General features: G+C 34.6%; 1 protein-coding gene across 1 annotated transcript in view; it reads left to right on the plus strand.

Moving 5' to 3' along the window:
- Nucleotides 1-522: 522 nt before the first annotated feature.
- Nucleotides 523-27,984, plus strand: part of atp10b (ATPase phospholipid transporting 10B) — a 65,495-nt gene continuing 38,033 nt past the window's right edge. Inside the window, exons 1-5 of the mRNA XM_087281425.1 lie at nt 523-1,039; nt 19,511-19,715; nt 22,099-22,184; nt 23,927-24,033; nt 26,918-27,049. Of these exons, the coding sequence (XP_087137551.1) occupies nt 630-1,039; nt 19,511-19,715; nt 22,099-22,184; nt 23,927-24,033; nt 26,918-27,049 (940 nt within the window). The 5' untranslated portion in view covers nt 523-629. The remainder of the gene's footprint in view (nt 1,040-19,510; nt 19,716-22,098; nt 22,185-23,926; nt 24,034-26,917; nt 27,050-27,984) is intronic.

Here is a 27,984-nt window from a genome sequence, read left to right on the forward strand (position 1 = left end):
GTATATTATACAAATCCAATTTTAGCATTTAAACACAAATCTACATATATGTAGCCTGGACTTATATGAAAGAATTCACGTTTATTTCTATAAACATTTAAACAATTACATGTTTATCTCATCATTTAAATGTTTTTTGGAAATAAAAGCAAATTCCCTCACATGTGTCCAGGCTTTCGTCAGGGTAATGAGAACGATGTATCTGTAGTGAACATAAGAACGTACACAGTTAATAATGCGGACGGCTGCCCTGAGCTTGAGTATATTCTGCACACCGCTTTGATTAATGTAATTGGGTCACTGGAGTGCCTTTGAATCTTGATTTTCAGTTTTGATTCAGATTCTGTATCTGTGGCATGCACTGCTCTGACAGCATACCTTCACTTCAGACAGGTGTTTTTCCTATCAAGAGCGGTCAGGGGAGTTCTACAGGTGTTGACTCAACCCACTTTTCTCTCCCTCTCTTTTTCTCTCTCACTCACACTCTCTTTCTTTTTCTCCACACTTTTCTTTTTTAGTCTCACTCGTACAGGTGATGTGAGAGGCATACATTGCAGCTTCTTACCAAATTCCCCAAAACCCAGGATTTAAAGTGTCATGCAGGGAAAGTTTGGATTGGCTGAGACATCATGACCTGGACAAGCCCTTTGACCCTTTTTCAACGTGGCTGGACAAGGCACAGGGACCAGGACAGACCCATCAGGAAGGTGGTCTCCAACCTGCCCTTCGAAGACCTGAGGAAACGTGAACAACCGAACCGGCAGTATGAGGGCAACGCCATCAAAACCAACAAATACAGACTGTGGTCTTTCCTCCCCATGAACTTATTTGAGCAGTTCCACCGTTTGGCCAACATTTATTTTGTGGGCCTGGCCATCTTGAATTTCATCCCAGTGGTGAACGCGTTCCAGCCGGAGGTGGCTCTCATTCCCATTTGTATCATCCTGGCACTGACCGCTGTCAAGGATGGCTGGGAGGATTTCCGGCGGTACCAGACTGACCAACAGCTCAACAATATGCCCTGCTTCATATTCAGAAGGTAAACAGCTCACACATCACCAATAAAAGTCATTGATTGGTACTTTATTATAATCAGATTTACATGTTAAATGATTTCTTAAAATATATTATTGCATTGTCAGTTGAATTATTATATTATTATTATTATTATTTTATCATTATTAATATTATTATTATTGTTATAATTTTATCATTATTATTATTATTATTATTATTATTAAATAAGTTCAATTATTATTACTTCAAAGTCAAAGTAAGCCTTATTGTCAATTCAATGTTACTCTCAGACCCTGTAGGTGCATATAATATTAATACAAAAAGTAGAATTTTGCAATAAATACAATTACACATATAATGTAATCTAAAAATGTTTAGAAATTTTAAACAAAACAAATTGCACTTAAGGGCATATGGCAAGGAGTGCAAACCAGGTTGTGCAGATGCGAAACAGTATATAGTGCAAAAAAAACAAAAAAACAGTATGATGCAAAACAGTATAGTAAATATGATAAAGTGACAGTGTCTTAATGTGCAGGGAGGTAGTATGAGGTAACTAGCAGTCCAAGGTTACACAAAGCGATGTAGATGCAGATTATGTTTAAAACAAACACAAAAATGTACAGAATTACAGAATTAGTAAGTTCCATGAGCTATTTTCTACCATTGGATCAGCTTTGAAATCACAAGTTGCTGTATGTCAAATGCTAAGATGCTAAAAACATTTTTTTTAATGCTAATAGTGTAAATAATTTTTTATTTCTATAGTGGTTATAGATTGGAAATAGTCAAAACAACTTTACAAAGACAAAGACAACAGGCAATAAGGTTTCATGAAACAGTTCAGTTTATTAATCATTAGGCACATTGTTCAAAAGAAGGCAGTTTTTAATTCAGTTGCTTGTTCAATGATGATTCAGTTTAGTTCAATAAAAAGCTTATGTAATGCTCCAAGGACCACTCCACTTTTTATTTGCAAAGAGGCTCATAGAGTTAAACAGTTTAGTTTGACCATTTTTGAATTCATTCAGCTGATCTCTGGGTCTGACAGCCGCAATTTTAGCATTAGCTTAGCAGTAATCATTGAATTGGATTAGACCATAAGCCTCTAGCTCAAAAAACAATAATTTTCCTATTTAAAGCTTGACCTTTCTGTAGTTATAAAGACCAATGGAAAATTAAACGTTTAGTTTTCTAGGTCAATATGGCTAGAAATTATATCTCGCTCTAGTATCTTATCAGTTTTTCATCTAGTAGCTAGTTCAATGAGGATTCAGTTCAGTTTAATACAAAGCTTATGTAACGCTTATCGGAACACTCCACGTTTAGTTTTTTTTTGCAAAGAGGCTCATTTTACTTTTAAATCTAATCGGCCAATCTCTGGGTCTGGCATCTGCACTTTTAGCTTTAGCATTATAGAATTGGTTTAGACCATAAACATCTCATTTTAAAAAAGAGTTTAGATCATTTTCCTATTTAAATCAAGACCCTGTTGTAGTGACACAGTGTACTAAGACCAATGGAAAATTAAACGTTGCTATTTTCTAGGTCAATATCACTAAAAATTATGTCTCGTTTTGGCGTAATATCCTAGAAACTTGTTGCCATACCATGACTATATAACAGGAACGATGATATTACACAGTGCTGTTACCTATATGGGAACTACTTTTAAGCACTGCATAAAATAACATCATTGTTGATCCAAATTTTTGGATGCACCAGAATGAGTGTATTTCCTAGCCATATTGACCTGGAAATTAACATTTTTCATTGGTCTTAGTAAACAATGTATTTAGAGAAGAGTCGAGCTTTAAATAGTAAAATATAAATCCAATAAAAATCCAATTCAATGATTTACGCTAAGCTAAAAGTGCTACCGCCAGACCCAAAGATAGGCTGAATACATTTAAAAATGGTAAAACTCAACTGTTTACCTCTAGGTGACTTGTAAAATGGGCTAATTTCCAAAAAAGTGGAGTGTTTCTTATATTGATTCATTCACATATACTGTAATGGATATGTATTGAGAATGTAGATAAAAAAATCATTAGGTCTGTGCATTCTCTGTTAGGTGCTATACATCAGAAAATGGGTTTTGATTTCAATAGGGTTCATGAACGCAAAGTTGCTTGTGACAATATAGTGACTAAGTCGAGTGCCTCTCTGTGCTCTTTCTCGCCTCTCCACATCCCTCTCATTCTCTCACTCTCCTTCTCCCCATGTTTCTGTGAGCTCTGTCGTGGTGCAGAGACTCGCTTGAATTTGTGTTTCACTTCATCTGTGTTTCGAAACCCCATGGGAATTTTTGACCTAGAAATAAAATTTGTGTGGGAGATTTTTTTCCCTTCTTTTTGAAGAGCCTCACAATGTCTTGCATCCAACGCATTGTGTGCATTTTGACGAGATCCTCATGATTGTGTTGCATCAGAGGGGTAGACAGAGAGGCATGGTTTAGATCTATTTTAAAACGACTGAATAGCTGGTGGGGAAGAAATAAAATGAGTAATTCACCACACTTGAGAGGTGGAAGGACTGAGAGGCTACGGGTTAGAGAGAGAGAGAAGAGAGAGAGAGATTTCGCAGCAGTCACAGGTACACCCTGAGATATATTTTTACTTCCAAAAGAGATTCCAAATCCATCACTTATTGCTATGGTTACTTAGTCTCTTTCATTTTTATTTGGAGCTAAGCCACTGCTCCATTTTGTGAGTCCCAGAGTGTTTCCATAGAGGGGGAGACCAGGTGGTCCAGAAGCACACGGGCAGGAACGGGCTCAGGTCAGTCCGAAAAACTCAAACCCACTGCTGTCCTGACATGACTGTCATGCCCAGAGGGGGTGTTAGAAAAACCTACTCCTGCAATATGTGTTTTGCTGTTGTTTTAACCATGTCTTAGGCAGCTGGGTTATTTTGTATTCAGAAATAACAGGCAAAACTTTGCATAATGCCAACCGGAAATCTAAATCTATTTATTTGTTGTGCATAAGTTCATGCTATACGAAATAAAATGTGTGTGGCTAACTAGACTTTTATCAAAATGAACGCACAATGGAGAGACATTATGGAGAATATATTGGAGCACTTTGCAGCCTATATATAAATTTTAATCATATACACTCACCGCCACTTTATTAGGTACACCTTACTAATACCAGGTTGGATGTCCTTTTGCCTTCAGAACTGCCTTAATCCTTCATGGCATAGATTCAACAAGATACTGGAAATATTCCTGAGATTTTGGTCCATATTGACATGATAGCATCACACAGTTGTTGCAGATTTGTCAGCTCATGTGAATGATGTGATGTGAATCTCCCGTTTCACCACATGCCAAAGGTGCTCTATTGGATTGAGATATTGTGACTGGAGGCCATTTGAGTACAGTGAACTCATTATCATGTTGGAGAAATCTGAGGTGATTCATGCTTTATGACATGAGACGTTATCCTGCTGGAAGTAGCCATCAGAAGATGGGTACACTGTGGTCATAAAGGGATGGACATGGTCGGCAACAATGCGCCCACAGAACTGCCGCTCACTGGATATTTTCTATTTTTTTGCAACATTCCCTGTAAACCCTAGAGATGGTTGTGCGTGAAAATCTCAGTTGATCAGCAGTTTCTGAAATTCTCAGACCAGCCCGTCTGACAACAACAAACATGCCAGTGTTCAAAGTCACTTAAATCACCTTTTTTCCCCATTCTGATGCTCGGTTTGAACTGCAGAAGATCGTCTTGACCATTTTCTACATACCTAAATGCATTGAGTTGCTGTCATGTGATTAGCTGATTTGAAATTTGCGTTAACAAGCAGCTGGACAGCTGAACCTAATAAAGTGGCTGGTGAGTGTATATGCATTGTGCAAACTATATACGGATAGAAGAAGGACATAATCCATACTGAAAGAACTATTTTCTTGTACTGTGTTTTTGTTTTGTTTACAAGTAGAAATATCTAAATATATATTGTCAAATCGCAATCCATTTACTGAGAAACACAAATAAAATGAAAGAGTTTGTGCTTAAAACAGGCAAATAATAACTGCAGGCTGGTTAAAAAAATATTTCACATAGAATATATATTTTTTTCTCCAGGTATTTTTTAATAAAAAAGCAGGACATTTTTTTATAGGTATCTAAATCTCAAATCTGGTATAAATAAACTCCTTTTAAATTGTACAGTATTGACACCAATAGAAATAACCATCAATGACCATTCAACTTTTGAATAACTGTCTACTTGTGTAAATGATGGCTCAGTTCTCAGAATAAGGTTTACTGGTATACAGTAAGTGATGTAGGGATTGGTGCAGTATATGCAGAGTCTTGAATTTCCAGACATTACATTTCAGATCATATTCAATACTTTCTGAGGCAGAAAGCACAATGCCATCCTCCCAACTTCTTCTGCTGATCTGTGGAGTTGCCATATCACTGTGTGATTGAAAAAAGTTAATACGCTTTCTATCACTGCTCTATAGAACTGAAGTCTTTCGGTCTTTGATACCTCAAACTTTTTGAGCTGTCATGGGAAGAAGAGCCTTTGGTGAGCTTTTTTGATGATGCAAGTTCTTTCAGCTCAAGGTTGTTAGCACAGCACTATTCAGTGAGAGATGAGACCTCATTCCTGCATCCCTAACTGTGAACAGATCAACCGGTGCAGCTTTTTGTTGGCATGACTGTATTAAACGCTATATGAGCTACAGAGGACGCTTGGATAGGTTACAGTTTCTCATAAGTTAAAAATACTGTTTCATTTGAATTTTCTGTGAATGTGTGGCTTCTGATTCATTAGCTGCAATTAGGTGATGATAAGCACTTTGGTAGGCTGCTTTATTGTTAAGCTTTGAAGCCTTTGCAAGTCTTTAGTTTGGAACCAGTAGTGCAGAGCATGTACAGTATTACATTTTATTATTTTATTTTAGTTATTATATGATTTCACTTAAAAGGATCATTCACCCAATAATGTAGATTTACTCACCTCAAGTGGTTTCAAAGCTTTATACGTTTCTTTATTTTGTTGGACACTAAGTAGAATTTTTTTTAACTGGCTACCAATTTTCAGCTTTCTTTAAAACATCTTATTTAGTGTTCAACAATAAAAAACTTAATTGTTTCAGGGTTTCAGCATTTTTCTAAATATCTTCTTTTATGTTCAACAGAATAAAGAAAGCCAAACAGGTTTGGAACAAGTAAGTATTGAGAAAATGATGAGTTTTAATGTTTTAAATCTCAAAAGCTAAATTTTAGGCCTTAACGTCTTAAATCTACTGGAATATTGTGTTGTAGGTTTTAAAAATTGTTTTAATCTTAATTTTTCTTATGTATAGCTACCCAATCTAACCATTAACACCCATACAATAACCAACAATCCCAGTTCCAGTAAAACTTTTGATAGGGCAAGTGAAAATCTTTTCCAACTGGAATATTCAAACAAAATCCTTAAAAGCATCTGTAAGTCTAAAATTTTATTCATAATGGTCTTAAAAATATCTTTAAAAGTCTTAAATATAACTTGGTGAAACCTGCAGAAACCCTGTGATGAACATGTTCATCATAAACATAAGTTTTAAAAACTTCTGTTTTTTTGCCTATGGTTGATCTCAATGAACTCACTTTTTAAAAAGTTTCTTGATGGTTCTTCAAAATTTAACATCCATGAATTTCACAAAAGTCTCTAAATAGTTATAAAAGGTTTAGACATGTCATCTTAGGAACTCATTTTCCAAATCGCAGAAAAACCCTCTTTTGACCTATTTCTAAAAAAGATTAACCATTTTTTCTTACTGATTATCTTTCAGTTTTTCTACGTTTTTAGAACTTAAAACTTATTTTACCAGATTTTTTTCTGAATTTTCACAGAAAAACACAAGAACAGAAGCAAATATGTTTCTGATAATTGCAAATAATGTTTTGAGAAAAGAACATCCTAAAATCATTCATACTGTATGTAAAGATATGTCCCTGAAACATTCTGGAGGGACAGACTTTTTAAAAATTACTATTACTAGAAAAGGAGAGAAATAGTTTTAATTTTATGTACCTGGGGTGCATTTCCATTGTTAGCCAACCAAGGTCACAAATTACATCGTTACAAACATAGTTTGTTGACTAGCCGTTTCCCAAATCCATTGTTCATTCTGAAAATTCATCGCAAACTTGTATACTTGCAACTACACCCTTTAGAGCTGTAGTTAGAAGCATGATTTGTGGTTGTGTTCTTTCACAATTATCTCCCTATGCCCTATTAGTTTTGAACATTTAAACTTGAAATTAGTCATGGAGTAATTTCTCTTACATATAATTTGCTTTCAAAGTAATTTTACAGTTCAGTTTTTGCGATCTTCATATTGAGAATATATTTGAAAACATTTATGCCACCTTGAACACAGACATAATAAATAGCCTACTGTAAATTAGGCAGACAATCATTAACAATTTATGATTTATATATGAGATTACAATACGTGTTAGCTCAGTGATTTTATATGGAATATATTCAATAGTAATTGTAAAGGAAACTTATTGAGGTCCTATATGTGTCGTATACATACATTTCAATTAATATAGAAAATGAGTGCATGTTTTCACCAAAAATAAAATTGGATTTTTTATGCGTGTAAAACAATATAATTTGCACAAAAAAAAAAATCTCTTAACAAATTGTTACCACCCTGTTTAGAGCATCAATATGGGTGTTTAACGTTATAACTAACATTGTTCAAATAATGGATCTGCGACAGAGCAATACGGTTTTGGGAAACACTCCTCACTACATTGTTCTTTTAACAAACGACGCATCATACTATTATAATTCAGCCATGTTATTTCATTGTTTGTGAAATGCACCTTTGAATGGCCAAGTCCAAACACAAAACAAGCTCTACAAATAAATAAAAAGATTTATAAGCACCTCTTGTTTATTAGTAGTTCTGTTTGGTCATTCACCATTGTGTCATACATCGATACGTCATACATCAGAATATCAATACCTTTTCAAAAAGATACTATTCTACAGTTCTACATTAAATCCTCCAAAATATACATGTATACGAATAGATATCATTGAATAATATGAAGTATAGTGTTACTGAATCACCATTCAGGAGCAAAACACAGCTACTGTACTTTCAAGAATCTGTTTCACTGTATTTTCGTTGACAGGACCAGAAGAGACAAAGTTACTAACCACAAAGTATCAGTACAACTACTGAACTGCTGTAATATAAAAGGAATATTAAATGTGCAAAATTTATAAAGTAAATGTGTTGTTTAATCTAGCTTGTGATTTCCGGAAAATAAATATACAGGCAACATCTGCTACATTTATGCACCGTGACGCACGACAACCAGCGCGCAATGTTTTTATTCGCTTTCTTTGTAAGAGCTGTTCCCTTTTTATGACATTGTTTTATCATGCTGGATTTTTCATACCCGTAAATAAACAATTGAATTTCAAACAGTTCCCAGCAGTCAGACAATCCCTCGTTCCACTGGCTCCACAAGGGGACCTTCTGTCTGAAAGCAACAAAATCATTACGCTAATCTAATACTTCACACGCTTTTACGCTGTACAGTGTTGCTAATGCCTGTAATGTGCACGTTTCCCTCTTATATTGGACGTGAATGAACTGTGGTGCTTTCCTCCAGCGGTTATGATTGATTAGTTCCTATTCTACCCCAAAGGGAGAGAATTTTATAATATTGTTCACACACATAATCATAGCCCCTTTCATTAAAACAGCTCAGGGCAGACGAAGTGATGCTTATTCTATCTTGGCTGTTTAATTTGCTCCTGCTGATGACGTTTTTTACTGCTGTGGAATATTTGGTCAAATAAGCAGATAGTTCTGGTGCTCGTTTAGCAAACAGGATTTTTACATTTGCTAAAGAAAACAAGAACAAATCTTATGGCTGCAAAATTTACTACCATGGTGGTAAGGTGTTGGTGGTTGTCGCCAGGGTGTTGCTATGATGTTCTGATTGGCTCCTTGATGGGTGGGTGCTGTCTACATATGGTTATCCCTTGAAGGACTGTGATTCATGATAGTCTAGTGATGTCATTTTGTTGTTTACATAGGAGCCTGGCTCAATAATCATAAAACTTCATTTCAACCTGACTGACTGAACTCAGACTGAACTCCGCATTTTCATGCTTGGAAAACATTGGAACTGACTCCTTGTCATGCTTCTTCATCTTCAAACAAATGTTATCTTCTTTTAGAGATCAAGCTTAAGCCAAATTCGGGTCAGACATTCAAGACTCGGTATGCTATCTGTGCTAATTTGTGTTAGCGATATGTAGTGAAAAACTAGAAACAGTAGAAACATGCTGATTTCTTCTAGTAACATTTTACTTCATTCTTGAAACATATGAATGCTAAATGTTAATGTTAAACATGTTAGCAATTTTTAAATCACGCTAAAAGGTAATTGCTATTGTTTTCTACCTGATTTCTTGAGTATCACAATATTACTAAATATTAAAATTTTATCAATATCAACAGCAGCTCTCGTGTACAATACCCAGCTGGTTCAGTCGTGAACAAAAAGGCATCGTGGTGTGCTTACGTTTTTGGAATGTAAAAGCACGTTCGGTGGGATCAGCTCCCTTAAAGTGTCCCACCAGTGACAAAATACAGCCAAATCACACTGCTAGGAGTTAGATATTGCATGTATACAACACTTGGATGGCATAATCGTGTAGATAACAAAGAAAATCAAACACGGAGAGTCTTCAAATCCTTTTTTTATGGGGAACTACTTTCTTCCGCCATTCATTCACATCTGCAGTTTACGTCAGAACAGCAGAAACCATTGCTACTTCACCAACGTCACTTTAGAGGTAGTATTTGAATGATTCTCTAGCGTAATGTCTAAAGTGATCACAAAACAAGTGATTTTGCTCACATTTTAAGATTATAAGTCTGAACGGCATGAAATGCCATCAGTCTAGAGACAATTCCCAGTATTTCTCTGTTGCAATCGGGATATCACAATAATTAACCCCAAAAGAGCCAAAGCAAAGCAAACACTACAAAATTACTACGGTATAAATAAAGCACTACAACATACAAAAGAGAGAGATCATTTTAGAAAGTTACTTACCTGTTTTATTTGTAATGATGATTTATAATGGTTTGATCAGCTGTAGTTTAAAATTACACTGAGTTTTTCCTCCTATACGGGCTTATTATTTGGTCTCTGTCACCATTTTGTGGTCTTTGCTCTGCTCAGTATGACAGGATGGATGCCGACGCGCTCTTTCTAAACAACTACATTCTCACCTGAAAAAGCCTCAAAAGTGCATTATGTTGTCCAGCAGCTGCAATATTTGTCAAACTGTAGTGTTTATTGATCGGCTGTCACTTTTTGTGGGCTGTACGAGTACGAGTGCTGTTATTGCAGAATTTTACACCGCTATCAGCCAATCTGATTATTGAACCAAACAGAACTGTTGTTTAAATATATATTTACTTTTTAAATTAGTTAAATAAATAATAGGTGAGTTTTAACATTACTTGAAGCTGTAAAACATAACATTGCAGTCACACCTATTTGTTCTGGAGCAAATAATAGATGATTGTGACCATATATTTCCATTAGATATAACCTAAACTAATTGTATTTCACTTTCACATTTCACCAGACTCCAGAATAAGTGTCCATCAAAAGGGTGCTCTTGACTTGGAATAAGAGGTGCATGCGCACCGGAAGTCCCATTACTAAAATCATCATCATTTTTTTTTTTTTTTTTACAAATTGCAATTCAATACGCTTTTGCTCCAATTATTTGAATAAACATTACTCCTCTGGAACCAGTAATAGTGATATTTGCTTTACTAAACTTGCCTAATACCTAAAAAAAGAGTCTGGCTTCAGCTTGAAGTCTATAATCAGTCTCCTGGACATATGTGTGGAGAGGAGAGGGGCAGTTGGTGTGGAGGAGGGATGCAGGAGAAATTGTCAGGAGTGTGGCAGGTAGTTATTTATAGATATCTTTCCTTGTAATAGAACATACTGGCCCGAACTTTCATTAAGAAATACATCTGCTGTAAACAATGGCAAACTTTACCAAACAGTCGACAGGCTTCCCATTTCACATTAGCATGCATGAGCGTTGACGTTTAACACGGCATGCATTTGGATCACAAAAATGTGAGTAGGTTGCAGTGGAACTAATGCCTCCTTTCCTGTTGAGTCACACCGACCTTGTAAAAATGGTTTTTAAGCTTAACTCAATACATGCATGCACCTTTCCAACGTAATGCATGGTTCGTCATGCTTCTGTTAGAGTAAATATTTATTGTACAAATGACATGTGAACTTTTGGTCTATCTCTTGGCATTTAACAGAGAGGAATGCAGATATATTGGTGGATTAGATCAAAGAAAGATACTTTGTAGGCGCACCTACTTGTACTGTAGTTTGCATGTGTGGTGAACATCAACTGAATACAAACGATGTGCCAGACTTTTTATCAGAGACATGAAATTCTGATTATGATTAATAGTTTTTAACTTTCACAAGATTTTATAAGAATTTGTCCTCTAAGATATTTTAGCTCAACATCGCACAGATCATATATTATAGCTTATCAAATTTGTATGGAACCAGATAAGTCTCAAAAGAAATTCATGTAAAAGACACGATGTACTGTACACATGCGTAGCCAAATTCACATGCATAAAACCAAATTCACATGCGGAAAATATTTATTTATATTCACAAAAAAATTTCACGTGCACAAAATAAAAATAAATTTTCATAAAATACGTTTCACAAATGCAAAACACCATTTGCAAACGTATAAGAGTGTACAAAATGTTTTGAACGTTTAAAACTTGCGAGTTCATCCTGAATGAGAGAGGATTTGCACATTCACGTACGACTTCCCCTGGATGTGTGTATTTTTGAGACTTTCCTGCCAGAGTCAGGACTACTCGTCCCTTTCAGCCAATCAGATGAGAGCTGTATTCAATGAAACCAACTCTGTGCTTCATTTGCGCAGACTGTTTCTCTCCAGCATGGCGAACGGAGAAAACAGCAGTCGCAGTTGCACTTTTTTTCATTTATTTAATTATTTGTCCATAGCCTCACTCTTTTTATCCATTATTTTGCCACAGCTCCGCTCTTCTTAGGCGACTGAATCGGAAGATCTAAGACAATCGCGAAAACAGGTGCACTTCCGCATTTTAGAATAAGGTCAATAGCACTCGCACAAATTTACAAAATAAAATTCACAAACATATTTATCAGGAATCTAGTTATTGCAAAGCTGATAAAATGGAAAGAATGAGAATAACAGAGGTATTAAATCTGTTGAATAATGAACATGTTACATAAAATAATATAAAATATTAGTCTAAATAAATAAATAGACTATATAAAATATATAAGAACTATTTTATGTTAAACCTTTTAATTAGGTAATTACATACACAAATATAAATAGACAGATAGAACCCCTAAAGGACGTTTAAAATGAAAAGCAACCAGAATATAAAATTACTCAAACTACTCTTTTCTATTGCAAATATTAACGTAGCCTATACCTTTTTTGATTTTTTTATTATCCTAATTATCATTCTTTTTCAGTTTTTTTTTTTATGATGTGGGTGTCATAATTGTAATATTTTGGTATTATTTTGATTGTTAAATATTCACCATATGAAAAAAAAACATTGCTGAAAAAAATTTCTGTTCATCACGTTGGTCAAGCTAATTATTTCACATTTCTTGTTTGTAAAGGCTAAATACGAATAAAAAATGAACATACGTTTTTTCAACTGTTTTTATTATTTTTTTAAAGTTGTAAGAGCCTGGAGGTATTATAAACTTTGCAAATTCAGTTTGCTGACATTTGTAGGTATAGGCATACAATGTGTGCGTTCTTGGCAGTTTTTTTCCTGGCTTTTTAATTTTGTCCATATCGATATCGGAATTATAATGTATCGACCGAAATTAATAAATATATATAAATTTTTGCCATATTGTCAAACCCTAGGTAAAAGAGTAGCTAACAGCGAGATATTAAAATATGAATAGAATTATTTGGTAGACAAATGTATGTATGCATTTTTTCCTTTTTAAAAAAAAAAGTTTTAATAATCGTTTAAACCACCAACTGTTTGTACACTAGGCATACACGCATATCAAATCACGTCTTCCAGTTAAAGGGCTAAAATAAATAAATCAATTAAACAGAATAAATAAAGAAATACAATGATTAGAATATAATTGAAATTGAAGTCGATATGCAATAACAGACCAGAACGCAGAGCTAAATGTGTTATAATATATGTAAAGAAGATACCTTCGTGTAATAAATACTGAACTCATAATCAGTTAATATGAGATGGTTTCACTTTCAAAATGTGGTATAAATTCACCATATTTTGACATTTTTAATTCTTTTGAACACATTCAGGTGCTACATGTCAATTTGACAAGGCTTCTACTTTCATTCTTGCTGTCAATTGCAGACGAAATGATCGATAAAAGGTTTCTTATAAATCGCTGTGACGGGTGCAGGAGCTGTGTGATGTGAGTGCACGCAAGGGGGAGTCAAATTTGTCCGGGAAGTCAGATTTCGATACAACACCGGCACTGCATGGTTCTCCATGTTGCGTGTAGTGATGGTTCGTTCTTGAATGAAATGTTCATTATTAACAAATCTTTAGTATGACTCAGGGAGTGAATCATTCAATTGCACATGCGCTCATTTGTGCAAGTAGAGCTCGCGTGCTACCTTGGAATGGTCTGTTCCACACATGTATGACCTCAAACCATATTGATGAAAGATATGGAATAATCCTGCATTACGTTGGGGAATCATATCTATATATCCGTAAAACTCGATATACCGCCTAGCCCAGGGGTGGCCAACCCTGTTCCTGGAGAGCCATCTTCCTGCAGATTTCAGTTGCAACTCATATCAAACACACCTGTCTGTAATTATCATGTGGTGTTCAGGTCGTAATTAATTGGTTCAGGTGTGTTTGATATTGGTAGCAACTGAAATCTGCAAGAAAGTGGCTCTCCAGGAACAGGGTTGGCCACCCCTGGCCTAGCCCTACCCATCATAGCCTCCAAATCATCCCCATCCACCGAATTGGCTCTATCGCTGTCCCTTCACCCCCCCATAGCTGGTGTGAGGTAAGCGCATTGGTGCCATAGACCTGTGGCATTCTAACATACAGGTAGCTCTTGTTTCTGTGAATACTGCTGACATTGGCAACTTGAGCCACATTTAACCACACAGCATGTTAACAAGCACATTCAGAAAGGATGTTTGTTTACATTCTCAAAATCTGAAGTGACATAGTTGTTGTGGATGTGAAGTTAAAGTGTTGGTATTTACCTTCAAAATATAAATTCAACATTATCCTCACAGGCTCGGTGGTCAGGAGTTGGTGAAGTCTTTTATTAGTTTGTTTATTCAGCAACAGGCAGACGTAGTAAATCTCCAGTTTCTATATTGAGTAAACAGAAATGGTGGAGCCCCGGATCGACAAATGTGCAGATTAAAGGTTTAGTTCACTCACCGGTGAAAATTTTGTGATTAATTATTCACCCTTCTGTCGTTCTAATCCCCTGAGACCTTCGTTTATATTTAGAACACAAACTTTGATATTTTGATGAATTGTGAGAGCTCTGTCTTCCTTCTCATACAGAAATTGTCCTGAGACATTCTAGTATGATTGTAACTAATTTTACGATTTGTCAGCTTAGTTGCTAACTCTTATGAATTCGTACAAGTTTAGTCATACGAAAATGTACGGTTTTAAAAAGGAGGCACCCAACCCCACCCCTAAACCAAAACTTTCTATTGGGGATGAGCAAATCGTACTGAAGTGTACGAATGAATGAATAGTATTTATGAGCAATTTCACACTTCGATAGCAGCAATAAAATATGAAAAACACCAATATAAAGATGCTAAGTAAATCAATGAACAATGGCTGAGCATTATATTACATTTAGCTGTAAAAAACAACATTGCCATCAAATCTATTTTACGATTTGTCAGTTTAGTGGCTAATTCATACAAGTTCGAGTTCAGTCGTAAAAAAAATGTAAGATTTTACAAAGTACGAAAAAGAGGCGTGGCACCCAACCCCACCCCTAAACCAAACTTAATTTGCAGATGAGCAAATCATACCGAATTGTATGAATGAACGAACAGTATTTATGCACAATATCACGCTTCAATAGCAGCAATAAAATATAACAAAAACAAAATACAGGTTTAATATTACATTTATCTGAAAAATGTGGTGGTGCAGTAGGTAGTGCTGTCGCCTCACAGCAAGAAGGTTGCTGGTTCGAGCCTTAGATGGGTCAGTTGGTGTTTCTGTGTGGAGTTTGCATGTTCTCCCCGTGTTTGCATGGGTTTTCTTCAGGTGTTCCGGTTTCCCCCACAAGTCCAAAGAAATGTGGTACAAGTGAATTGGGTAGGCTAAAATTGTCTGTAGTGTATGTGTGGATGAGAGTTTATGGGTGTTTCGCAGTGATGAGTTGCAGCTGGAAAGGCATCCGCTGCGTAAAATATATGGTGGATAAGTTGGCGGTTCATTTCGTTGTGGCGACCCTAGATTAATAAAGGGATTGAGCTGAAAAGAAAACGAATGAATGAATTTAGCTGTAAAACATAACATTTCTGTCAAATCAATTTTACAATTTGTCAGTTTATTGGCTTGTTCAGTCCGATTTTAAAAAGGAGGCCGTAGCACTTAACCCCACCCCTAAACCCAAACACCATTTGGGGATGAGCAAATTGTAATGAATTTTACTAATGAGATCATACGAATTAATACAAATTAGCCACTAAATTAAAACATTACGAATTGCCTTGAATTGAATGTTCAATGTCCAAAACATGCCATGTGACTTTAGTCGTTAAAATGTAACCATACAAAGCTGCAAAAAAACACATTTGTGGGCCAAAAAACTAAAAAAAAATAAAAAAAACGTGTAAAACTTCACCCATTTCTTCTGTATCAGATCATTTTTTATCATTGTTTTCTATAAGCAATACAACGCATTGTGTGTTGCACTGCTGACTCTAATGCCAATATGTTGTATTGCCTATAGTAAATGCACACACTGGCCTGATGCTGGAGACAAGGCAAAGGTCAACAAAGTTATATTTATAGGTTTGGTATGATTACAGTTGAACTACTAAATTAACATTTAATGATTTGACAATGTTTTGAATGTAAATGTTTTTAAATAGAGGATAAGAGAGTTCAAATATCTTAATTTGTGTTTTGAAGATGAATAAAGGTTGCAGAAAAACATGAGAGAGAGAGTAATTAACAACAGTATTTCATGTTTGGGTGAACTAACACTTTAAGGGTGGTAATAATATATAATAATATTCCTATCATACATCACCAAGAAAAATAAATCTGAATGGTTCATTTTTCCACATGCTTGCAGAAAAAGGCTTATCAAAATAAATTTGTTGTTTTTTTCTGAGTTGCGCTAGGTGCCCGATTATTGCACTTAAACATAAAAACATTCGATTTTCATGATGCGTCCCCTTTAAAGGCTGTGAAATGAGTTCAAATTCAGCATGCACTGGAGTGCTGTGAAATGGCAAGAGGTGTTTTCTCTCATATTCAAGAGCAGGTGCTTGTCTCACACATCATCGTTTCTTTACACTCACACATTTTGACTGACAGTTAAATGCCAGAAATAGACGTCTCGCTAATCACAGACTGCAAACAGTGAGTCCTTCTGGAAGATTTATCTTACACCACTATCTGAAACAGACATCAGGCACTTCATTCAGAGAAATGCTTGCTTTGCACAAAACAGCATTAGCCTTGTCTGATCTGGGAAGCTAGTGTTCTTTTGTCAGCCATTGTATTATTTAAAAACATCATAATTAAATAATTGTCTGACTCGGTGGTATGATTCAAATGGATTTGGGGTTGCATTAAAGGAAAAAGAGAATTTAAGAGGGATTTATTTGCCTAGCAGTGAGAATTATAAAGTAAACTTTAACTCCAACTTCAAAAGCTCATGTAATAATTTGATGTGAATTGCAAATAATACAAATTTATTTAGTAATGGTACATTATGGATGTGAAGTTAATGTGTTAAGATTGACCCAACCTTCAGAAACAGCACTGAAGAAGTCTTGTGCTAAATAAATTTTATGTAAGTATATACTGGTAACCCTTTACCAACAATCTTTCCTTTGGCACATTTTCTTTGTGAAGTCTCTTATGTCAGTTGGTGTATTCAACAACAGGCAGATCTAGTAAATCTCCAGTTTCTGCAGTGAGTAAACAGAAATGGTCGAAACGTGGGTTGATAAACATGTGGATTAAAGGGCTAGTTCACCCAAATATAAAAATGCTGTGATTAATTACTCACCCTTGTGTTATTCAAATCCCCTAAGAACTTTGTACATCTTTAGGGCACAAATTTCCATAATGGCAAAATGGCAATTGAAATTATTTGTAAAATAAATCAGATATTAGAAATGAGTTATCTATATATATGAACTATATATAACATGCAATAAAAATAATCTTACAATAAAAATGTCTGTATCATATTGCATGAAATGCAGCTACATTAACAGGTATATAGATTGCCTGTTATTCTTTATGCAAAGTATAATTTCACATTTGATCTATTCTTTGTCGTTGAGGTGAAATATAAGGTGGCTAAGGTTCACCCACATTTCCTTTTCACAAAAACATGAAACGAGTTTTCAAAGATCTTCTGTAAGTTGACAGCTATTTTAAGAGAATATGTGCACTCCACCCTGAAGTTATGTTTAAAATACATCTTTGCTTTGCTTTGCTTTGCTTTGCGTTGCTTTGTGTGTGAGGTGTGACTGTGACGTTTCTCTGGAGCTCTGACAGTCGATAAAGAACCACCCAACCCAGTTATGCATGCAGAACAGCATACCTAAAGGTCGCGTTATTCTTCTGCTGTTTGCTCTTTGTTGACATTTGACATTGAGACACAGTAGAGACTGAATGCACTGTCGTACTGTACAAGTATCGCACAAAATGTGCACTTTAAGCAGGTGCTTAACTAAAAACCTGTTGATTTAAAATATACAGTTGAAGTCAGAATTATTAAACCCCCTTTGAATTTTTTCTTTTTTAAATATTTCCCAAATGATGTTTAACAGAGCAAGGACATGTTCACAGCATGTCTAATACTTTATTTTCTGGAGAAAGTCTTATTTGTTTTATTTCAGCTAGAATAAGAGCAGTTAAATTTAAAAAAAAAAACATTTTAAGGTCAAAATTATTAGCCTCTTTAAGCTAATTTTTTTCCAGATACTCTACGGAACAAACCATCATTATACAATAACTTGCCTAATTACCCTAACCTGCATAGTTAACTTAATGAACCTAGTTAAGCCTCTAAATTTCTCTTTAAGCTGTATAAAAGTGTCTTGAAAAATATCTAGTAAAATAATATTTATTGCCGTCATGGCAAAGATAAAATAAATCAGTTAATAGAGATGAGTTATTAAAACTATTATGTTTAGAAATGTTTTTTAAAAAATCTGCTTTCCGCTAAACAGAAATTCAGGAAAAAAATAAACAAGCGGTCTAATAATTCAGGGGGACTGATACTTCTTATACTTTTCTGGAGTAAAACATTGGATTTTTGTTTGTTTAAATTTAATGGTGTTGTGCCCCTTCAAGTAAAGTCATGATAGAATTATGAATTAACATAATGTCAGTTCACGATGGTTAAATTAATCATAAACGAATGTGGTAATTAATACATTTATTTACAAACAAATATGTACTAACAAGTTAATAAGGTAGCCGCTATTCACACATAAACTCTTGTGACTCATGTTAAGTTAGTTTATGATTAGCTCATGCATTTACTCATACTTAGTACACGAATAATGTGTTAATATGTAAAATAAACATTATGAACTGTTTTTGTAAAGTGTTACCAAACAAGATTTGCTATAAATAATCTTAAATTTAATGCTCTAATAATCTATATCACAGTTTTTGCTTGAAATTTGGACTAAATGTTGCCAGAGCTTTTTTATTTATTTTATTCATTTACTTTATTCATTTATTATTATTTTATTTTTATGAATAATGGATACATTAATAGATATTGCTACAATCCCCTCTGTAAAAAAACAGACATTTGGTTATGATGTCAAAGTAATTAAACAAGAATTTGTATACTGACTTCATCAGATGTTTAGATTTTTGTGATTATAAATGTAGACAATCGAACACATATTAAATTAAATAATGTCTTAATAACGTTTTTGCAATGTAATTAAAAAAACTTTACATTAAAAAAGTTTTTTTAATTTAATTAATCACAAGGGAAAGTATTCACTAGTAGTTTCTTGCCTTAATAGAAAGCTAATGTTGTACTGTGCTGTGTTCATAAGCATAAGCCTTTATGTGACTCTGAAAGACCACAGTGTATCATTAGAGGTCCGTCTGAGGTATTAATTCTGCTCTTCTGCAGGAGGCTGATGTGTTTCGTGGAGAGGCGCTGGAAGGATGTTCGGGTGGGGGACTTTGTGAAAGTGCTCTCTAATGAAATCATCCCAGCAGATATCCTGCTCCTGCACACGTCCGACCCCAATGGAGTGTGTCATATGGAGACTGCAAATCTGGATGGAGAAACCAACCTCAAGCAGAGAAAGGTGGTGCCAGGCTTCTCTACTCTGGTAAGGGCAACGAGCGACAAAATATCTGTGCTAAAGATCATAAAGTTATGGTGGGCCCATTAAGATATCGATGAGATAAAATAATGCCAAGATCTTTTTTAAAAGACAAATAAGCATGCTCTCCCTGCCAATACCTATCTTGTAACACCAAAATAGTTGCTGTAATTGGGCTTTAGTTTAAAAAAAAAAAAAAAAAAAAAAATACATACAGACAGTAGCACACTCGCCTCTCATCAAGAAGGTTGCTGGTTCGAGCCCAGGCTGGGCCAGTTGGCATTTCTGGGTGGAGTTTGTATTTTCTCCCCTTGTTTGCGTGGGTTTCCTCTGGGTACTCCAGTTTCCCCCACAGTCCAAAGACATTGGGTAAGCTTAAATTGTCCATAGTGTATGTGTGTGAATGAGTGTGTATGGATGTTTCCCAGTGATAAGTTGCAGCTGGAAGGGCATCCTCTATGTAAAAACATATGCTGGATAAGTTGTTGGCTCATTCCGCTGTGGCGACCCCAGATAAATGAAGAGACTAAGCCGAAAAGAAAATGAATAAATAAATGAATGAATGAATGAATGAAGAGCATTAACATATTTTTTTATTTAATTAGTTTACAAATACAAAACAACTGTTGTACTTTGAAATATTATTGTTTAAAATAAAGTATTTAATATAATTTAGTAAATTATATTTAGTATATTTAGTTTAATAAAATATCATTTGTCATTTATTTTTATGATTGCGATTCAGAATTTTACACACATCTTTCTAAAATCATTCTAAGATGTTGTTGTTGTTGTTGTTATTGTCATTATTATACATTTTTAATCAGTGTTGAAAACAGTTAAAGGTGCAGAATGTAAGACTGTTCGAGACCCAGTGGTTGAACTAGGTATTGCACTTCAAATTCAAAACACTTTTTCACCCGGCCCCTCTTTCAACAACTTTATGCGGAGGCAGGTTGCCAGATTGATGAGTGAGCATGCCTGACTATCGATCATACAATACATACAACAGCAACAGAAAATGTTAAATTAGTTTTTGTCCAAACCATCGCTTGAAATTCATATTTTAGAAATGGTTTCTCTTTCTTGTGGCTGAACATCAGTATGAACTACAATGACTATGATCATCTTAGGTACTAACGATTATGTGCTTTTTTCAGTGTTAAATTATACCAATGTGAGTTTAAATATCATTTGATGTGGCATTTATTGACATACTGAAAGCAGCAGTACCTCAGCCCTTGACCATAAAATAAACATATTTGAAAATGATGTTAGAACTGTGAATCAGTGCAAACCAACAAATATCAGTCACTCAGCTTGTATATTAAATAATGCTGAAGAAGGTCATATGTATTAATTAGATTATAACCTTTACCATTTTGTTAAAGTGCAGTGAGTGCACTATTCTGTGCTTCTAAAAAAACTATATTTAAACATTTTTGTTGTGTTGTAGCTAGTGCCGACAGTCAAAATGCTTGTTGCTGGAATTTTGTCACATTGTATGTTGTTAGGGCATGGTGTTAAAATGTAAACTGCTCAGCTAATGCTCACATTTTTAATATTTATATGGTATTACTTTATTTTGATGGTCCATTTGAGGATTAGTAGACTGTCTGCTTAATATCTGTTGATACTGCTCCTTCAACAGACAATTAGCTTACTATAGGAAACTTTGGGTAAACTGGCAGTGGATGGGTCATACAAGCAAACAAAAAAGACTGACATTCCGACACGGACTGCACATTTTCAAAGGAGAATCTTAGCATTATTTTTCAGATAAACAAGTGTGTTCACTTAACATGTTTCTTAAATCTCTGCAAACATATTTTGGCATTTTTATTCTTTATAAGAGGAAAAAAACTTACATGCAGCACCCTTAAAGGGACAGTTCACCCTACACTTGTTTCAATCTTGAGATTTCTTTTCTTCTTGAGTTTGCTTTTATTTTCCAAAAAGCCACCCTTTGTTTTTATACTTTCATGTTTGACAGCATCTGACGTGTCATGCAGGTCTACTGACTCAGCTCACTAACTTTCTGAAGCACAACTCATTATGACTAAGCCCGGTATCATTGACAACAGTAAAGTATGTGATTGTGTAATAGATAGCTAACAACTCCCGTACACCTACATTCCTATCATCCACATCTGAGCAACACACAAAACACTGCTGCCTGTCTTTAATTTGTGCAGGCAAGACATGTTGATGTTTGTTTTTGTCTGGGCTGCTCAGGCTGTCACACGCAGTTTTCTGTCAGTCGGCAGTTCTTGTTGGACAACTCTGTTCAAATTACTGAATGATGTGGAAAAAATGAGGATAAACATGTTGGAGGAGGAAGAAACAGCAAAAATATACTGACTGTATGATCTCTTTGCATGTGTTTTAGGGTGAACCCTTTCAACCTCAGACATTTGACAGCACAGTTGTGTGTGAAAACCCCAACAACAACCTCAACCTGTTCAAAGGTTTCATGTGAGTTTCTGAAATCAATTTCACTCAATTTCATGCGCGATTAACTACATCACGACTCCATCGTGACTGCCTCTTTTGTCAGATCCACACCAATGAACAGCGTTTGTTTGGCCTTCACATGTCATTCTCCAATCAGGGAAATTGCATCAACCCTCTGATGCGTCACAATGAAAAACATGACATTTTTTTTAAAAATAAAAACAAATATATAACCATTAGCAATCTGTCCACTGCAATAGAAAATAATGATAACTGTTTCAGAGGTCACTGCATCAGCTCCTTCATCAGCCATGTTGAGTTCATATTGGTAAAAATAATAAACACAATATTCAAGTTGGTTAGGGTCAAACATGTAAGAACAATATATATATTCTTTAGTTTTTTATATAAAGTAAAAAGGCAACAATGAAAAATAACAATACTGTTAATATGCTATCAATAAAATGGTTGTCATACCAAATTCCTAGTGTTAATCAGAAGCTGAAAACACTTGCCCTGCCTGTAAGTTCATCTGATTGGTTCACTGCTTTGGAACTGACACATGACAACTGATCAGCAGTGCTCTATAAAAGAGTAAAAGTTCTTTTATCTTGACACAGTGTCTAAAAAAACTTGATGCACATAGGAGAAGCACTGCAAAAGACATAGAGTGCCCTATCATACACCCAGCTCAATAAGGCGCTAGATGTGTTTGGCAGAGATGGGGGTCATACATGTGCAAGGCACAAGCTAGTCAAATTGAATTTTTTCGTCCTTAAAATAGCAAAAGTTAATTCCGACACTCCCTTAATGCTTTTCAGCCATGCGCTTAAGACTTTGCACCTAAATCGTTAAAATAGAGCCCTTTGTCTATATTATTTTATTCCTTGTTATTCTGTGAATGAAATCACTTTAATTTAAATCTTTATTTATTTTTTAGGATTCAGTTCAGTTTAGATTAGAGTAAAAAGCACATGGCACATTGATGTTATCAATAAAAAATATTTGACAATAAAGGGCCCTATGAAATGTTTTCTTTTTTTAATTTTTCACTCTGTGCAATAAAAACAATAAAATAGTAACCTTTTACATCACAATTTAGATTTTTCTCAGTTTTCTTCTGAGCAAAAAAACCCCATTTTTGATTATACCATGAAATTCAGAGTTTATATAAAATAATATTATAGATTAAAATATAAATAATATATATAGAAAATAAATAGAAAATCTTCTTTTTCTTTAAAATCTTTTGAAACATAGAATTCTAAGTTAAAATTTTTTTTAAATGTTTTCGTTATATTATTCAATAAATCAAAATTTTACAACAGGATTCTACAATTTCAGCATTAACTTATTTACAAGGCTCTATTCACGTAGGTCATGGATGTAAATCTACCTGAAAGGTTATAAATTATCCTTATACTTGCACGGTTGCAAAGTTTCCCCACACATCCAGGCCATGAAGTAGGCTGGAAAACAGATTTGTCCCCATTTTTTTTTATCCCGTTGCAGCCATATTAACTGGGTTATCATCACGGCGAGAGATGATTCTGATGTTCCCAAGCATTATAAAGCTCTTATCCTGCGCCTCTATTGAAAGATGGGCCCGTACCTCACGTGGCATACACACACACACACACACACACACACACACACACAAACACACACACACACACACACACACACACACACACACACACACACACACACTCAGAGGTAATTAGTCTGTGTGACTGGGGAAGATGCTGTGTTTGATGTGGCAGAGAGAGGCCTGATAAGAGGAGAAGCGGCTTCGGCATCGACAGTCTTCTGCTGCGCGGCTGCACTGTCAGAAATACTGATGACGCCGCTGGAATAGTGGTGTACGCAGGTATAATTCAGCACCACATTTTTGCAATACTGTTCATACTGTACTATTGGTTCACAAGGGAGATCCTAAAATACACTACTAATGTACTTAAAGCTGCTGTAGTATAGGACTCCTAATAAGCAACATTTATATTATGAGCTAGTAAATCATGAAACCACCTTCCAAAGTGTGCTTTTGTGTTATGCTGAATTGCTACAGTGAGCTATAATAAGTGTTTATATTGGGGCTACTTTAGATGTGTTAGGCTGATCTGCAGTATTTTTGTGACATATAATATGCTGTACATAAACTAAGAGAAGAAGCTTCATCTGTAAACTGTGTTTCTGCAAGAAGTTTTTGGTTTTATTTATTAAAGTGCCCCTATTATGGATTATAAAAGGTTCACATTTTAGTTTTGGAAGTCCTCAACAAAGGGATGATATACCTGCAAGATAAAAAACAACATTTGTATACATATAATGCATATGAAAAACAACATATGCATTATATTATAATAATATGCATTCTTTTTTTACTTAATTATCCCAATGACTCCCATATGTTTTGTTCAGTGATTTTTCCAAAAGCACTCATTTGTGTGATGCTAATCTGTGCTGATTGGTCTGATGACCCAGTCTGTTGTGATTGGTCAACTGTGTCCAGCTTGAGCCGGAAATTAATTGAGCACTGCAGTTCGTACACCATCGCAATATACTTCTTTATAAGTAATCCAAGTAATATCAACAACAAACATTCAGTATTAATCGACACATTTCTGCGCAGTGGCAAAGGTTGGACTATTTTGAACTTTGACTGTGGCACAATCACAAGATTGTTAAAGGTGCCCTCTGCTCCTTGTGTGGTTTATTCGACGCAACCTGGTTCGAGATTTCCTGGGTTCTGTGCACAAAACAAGTGGGAGGGTTATGTTTTACTGAGAGGTCAGAAAGAAACAGCCAAAGATTCTTTTGGAGAGTAAGTCAAAAACTTTCAACACAGTGAACTTTCAGATTTTAAATCTAGCAGTGTTTTCATTCTTAAAGATGTGTTACACACTGCATGAAAGGTCATTAAAAAAATAAATAAAAATCATAATGGGGCACTTTAAAGCACCAAGTTACACACTGTAGCTTTAATTACCTACAGAAATGTTTGGTTTTAAAGAGTTATTTTTAATCATGGGAACATTATACTATAGTAATTTACTGTAAATTTAAGATATGGTGCTAATGAGTATCATATGCATATTTGTTTTACAGTGGATATACAGTGGATTTTTTTGTGATAGTAAATTTCTCCAGAAGAAAGCTAAAAGTTCTGCTTTTTAAAGCTGCACTGTAAAAATATCCTTAAGTTAGCAGTTCTGTATTTTGTAATATTTTTTATTTTATTTTTCCACATTTATTTATGCTTTTGAATTGCACTATGGGACTTTGATATTTCTTCCAAAAACGTTTAATCTTGAAAAGTTCAAAAAAGTTACTTTTATTAACATTTATAATAGTTTAAAGTAATATATTGCCTGGGTTCTTGTTGTATATTACCGTAAAAAACTGGTATAACCTAACAGTATATTTTCTGTTATTTTACAGACTTATTTCACTATATATTATTTCTTATAAGTTACATATTATTTCAAACGACTGAAATGTCAAAAAAGTCACTTTGTTAAACTGTAGAGTTGAATTTTTAACATCAAATGTCAACAGAGCAGAGATCAAGATCTCAAAATGCAATTAATAACCGTAAATAAATGTAAAACACTTATTACAAATACAACAACTGTTAATTAACAGATTTATTTACAGTGTGTCATGATATTTCACAGTTTGTGTTTGAGATTAGATGAACGCATCTGTATAGAATTTTTGTGTGGCTCAGGTCCATTTGGTCTTGAAGAAACAATTTTTTTATTAATCTATATTGTCTCTGATTAGCTACTTCTCATTGATAAGTGTTTTCTATAATTGAATTTGTTTAAAATCCTTTGAATTTATAACTCCTTTATAATGAGTCTATAATTAATTGGTCTCACTTTATTTTGATGGTCCATTTGTTACATAGCATCTACATGCCAAATAATTCTCATTATAAGTAGACTGTTGGGGTTGGGGTTAGGGTTGGTGTAAGTTGACATGTACTTGAAAGTTTCTTATAGTTAAATGTCGGTTGAAGGAGCAGACAGTCTACTAATACTCAAATGGACCATCAAAATAAACTGTTACCTTCAATTTTTTTCTAAATGTATGAAATCTACGTATTTATATCCAACAAAACATAATAAAACAAAAAAAATTAATTGCACTTGCAGAAATTTCAACTTTCAGATAAAAATGTGATCAGTATTTTGTTTTGCAATTGTCTGTGAATTTGTTTATCAACACAAATCTGTCAAAAAATGAATTATGAGTATTTAATGTCCTTACTGACCCCAAAACTTGAACGTTATTTTCATTAAATCACTTTCTCTTCCTTTTCTTTTTCCATATTCATATCCGTAAGCTGTTTTATACCATTATACATCTTCATTCATCATCCACCCTCATTTGTAACGATAAAGCCTAATATGCTGTGACTGTAACACCTAATAGTGCAATAACCCCATGCTATACAGCTAGACTCTTCTTGTTTTAAGTCTTTAAGATCCCATTTACACTGGCAGGGACGCAACAAACTAGAACGCTCTCCCATTATAATCAATGAAGCTGTCCATAAAGCAAGCGCACCACAGCTTAGTTGATTATAATGGAGGCATTACAGTTTGTTCCGTCGCATTGTTTTGAAGATGGCAGTTCTGGAGCTCACTATGGCTCTCTTGATAAATTATACACATGGCATGCCTTGTAAATGGGTGTTGCTATTTTACAAATGTTCTTGTTTTTATGTCATGATTTATTCATTGCAGGACATGAGACCAAATCCATGTTGAACAACAACGGGCCCAGGTACAAACGCAGCAAGATTGAGAGGAAGATGAATACGGATGTTCTCTTCTGTGTGCTTCTTCTATTTTTCATGTGTCTCATCGGAGCCCTGGGTACAGTACTGGGAACAAAACCCTCGAAAATTCCAAATACACTACAATACTTTAACACACAAGCTCTAAAACGACACTTTGATTTCTGACTTGCAAGAAGTTGTGTATCTGTTCTCCTTTGTTCTCTTGACTGTTTAGTAATAAATATAAGCCATGGTGCTAATGATTAGCGTATACAGGTTACATTTACAGAGGCTGTTTGTGATGGTAATGAGAGAAAAGACATTTATAATGTTATATGTCTCATTTCTCCTGACTATTTACTGTATATAAGCAATGGTGCCAATGATTAACACATGCATGTTGAATTTACAATGGTTGTGCATTGGTAGTTTTCTATATTATTGTTTATGGTAAAATAAAAAAACTGATATACACAACCTGAAATTAATCATGGCAAATTCTGACTTAAAGTTTTTGTTCAAATGTGGAAAAAAAAAGCTGAGAAATCTATATATATTTTCACAATGATGCCTCTTGTAAATTTTCTTATTATTTTTTTGCTTGTGTCATTTCTGGTCAAAAAAACCTGCTGGTTGTATAAAAGTAAATCTAAGTCAGAATTTGTAAGGAGTATGAATCATTTTGAGCTTGATTGTATATACCATGGTACATGTTTGAATTTGCATATTAAAAAAAACATTAAATTGGCATTAAATTGATCAAATATGAGTGTAAAGACATTTGGAATGTTATAAAAGATAGCAAATAAATTGTAAAACTTTACTTGAAGGTGGCGTTTATAAGACTGTGATAGAACATTCATAATTACAACATATGTCCCTAATATGAATGAGATTTTATGCATGCTTTTGACAACTGTAATTATGTGTAGGGCCAGATGGAATCTGCTGACATTTTTTGCTATTTCTGTGCTGAATTTAGCTAAAAATCTGCGGATTTATGCTAAATGATTTTGGGGATATCATAACTAA

Source organism: Danio rerio, chromosome 14 (genome assembly GCF_052040795.2).
Source record: "Danio rerio strain M-AB ecotype USA chromosome 14, GRCz13ab, whole genome shotgun sequence".
Classification (NCBI taxonomy): domain Eukaryota; kingdom Metazoa; phylum Chordata; class Actinopteri; order Cypriniformes; family Danionidae; genus Danio; species Danio rerio.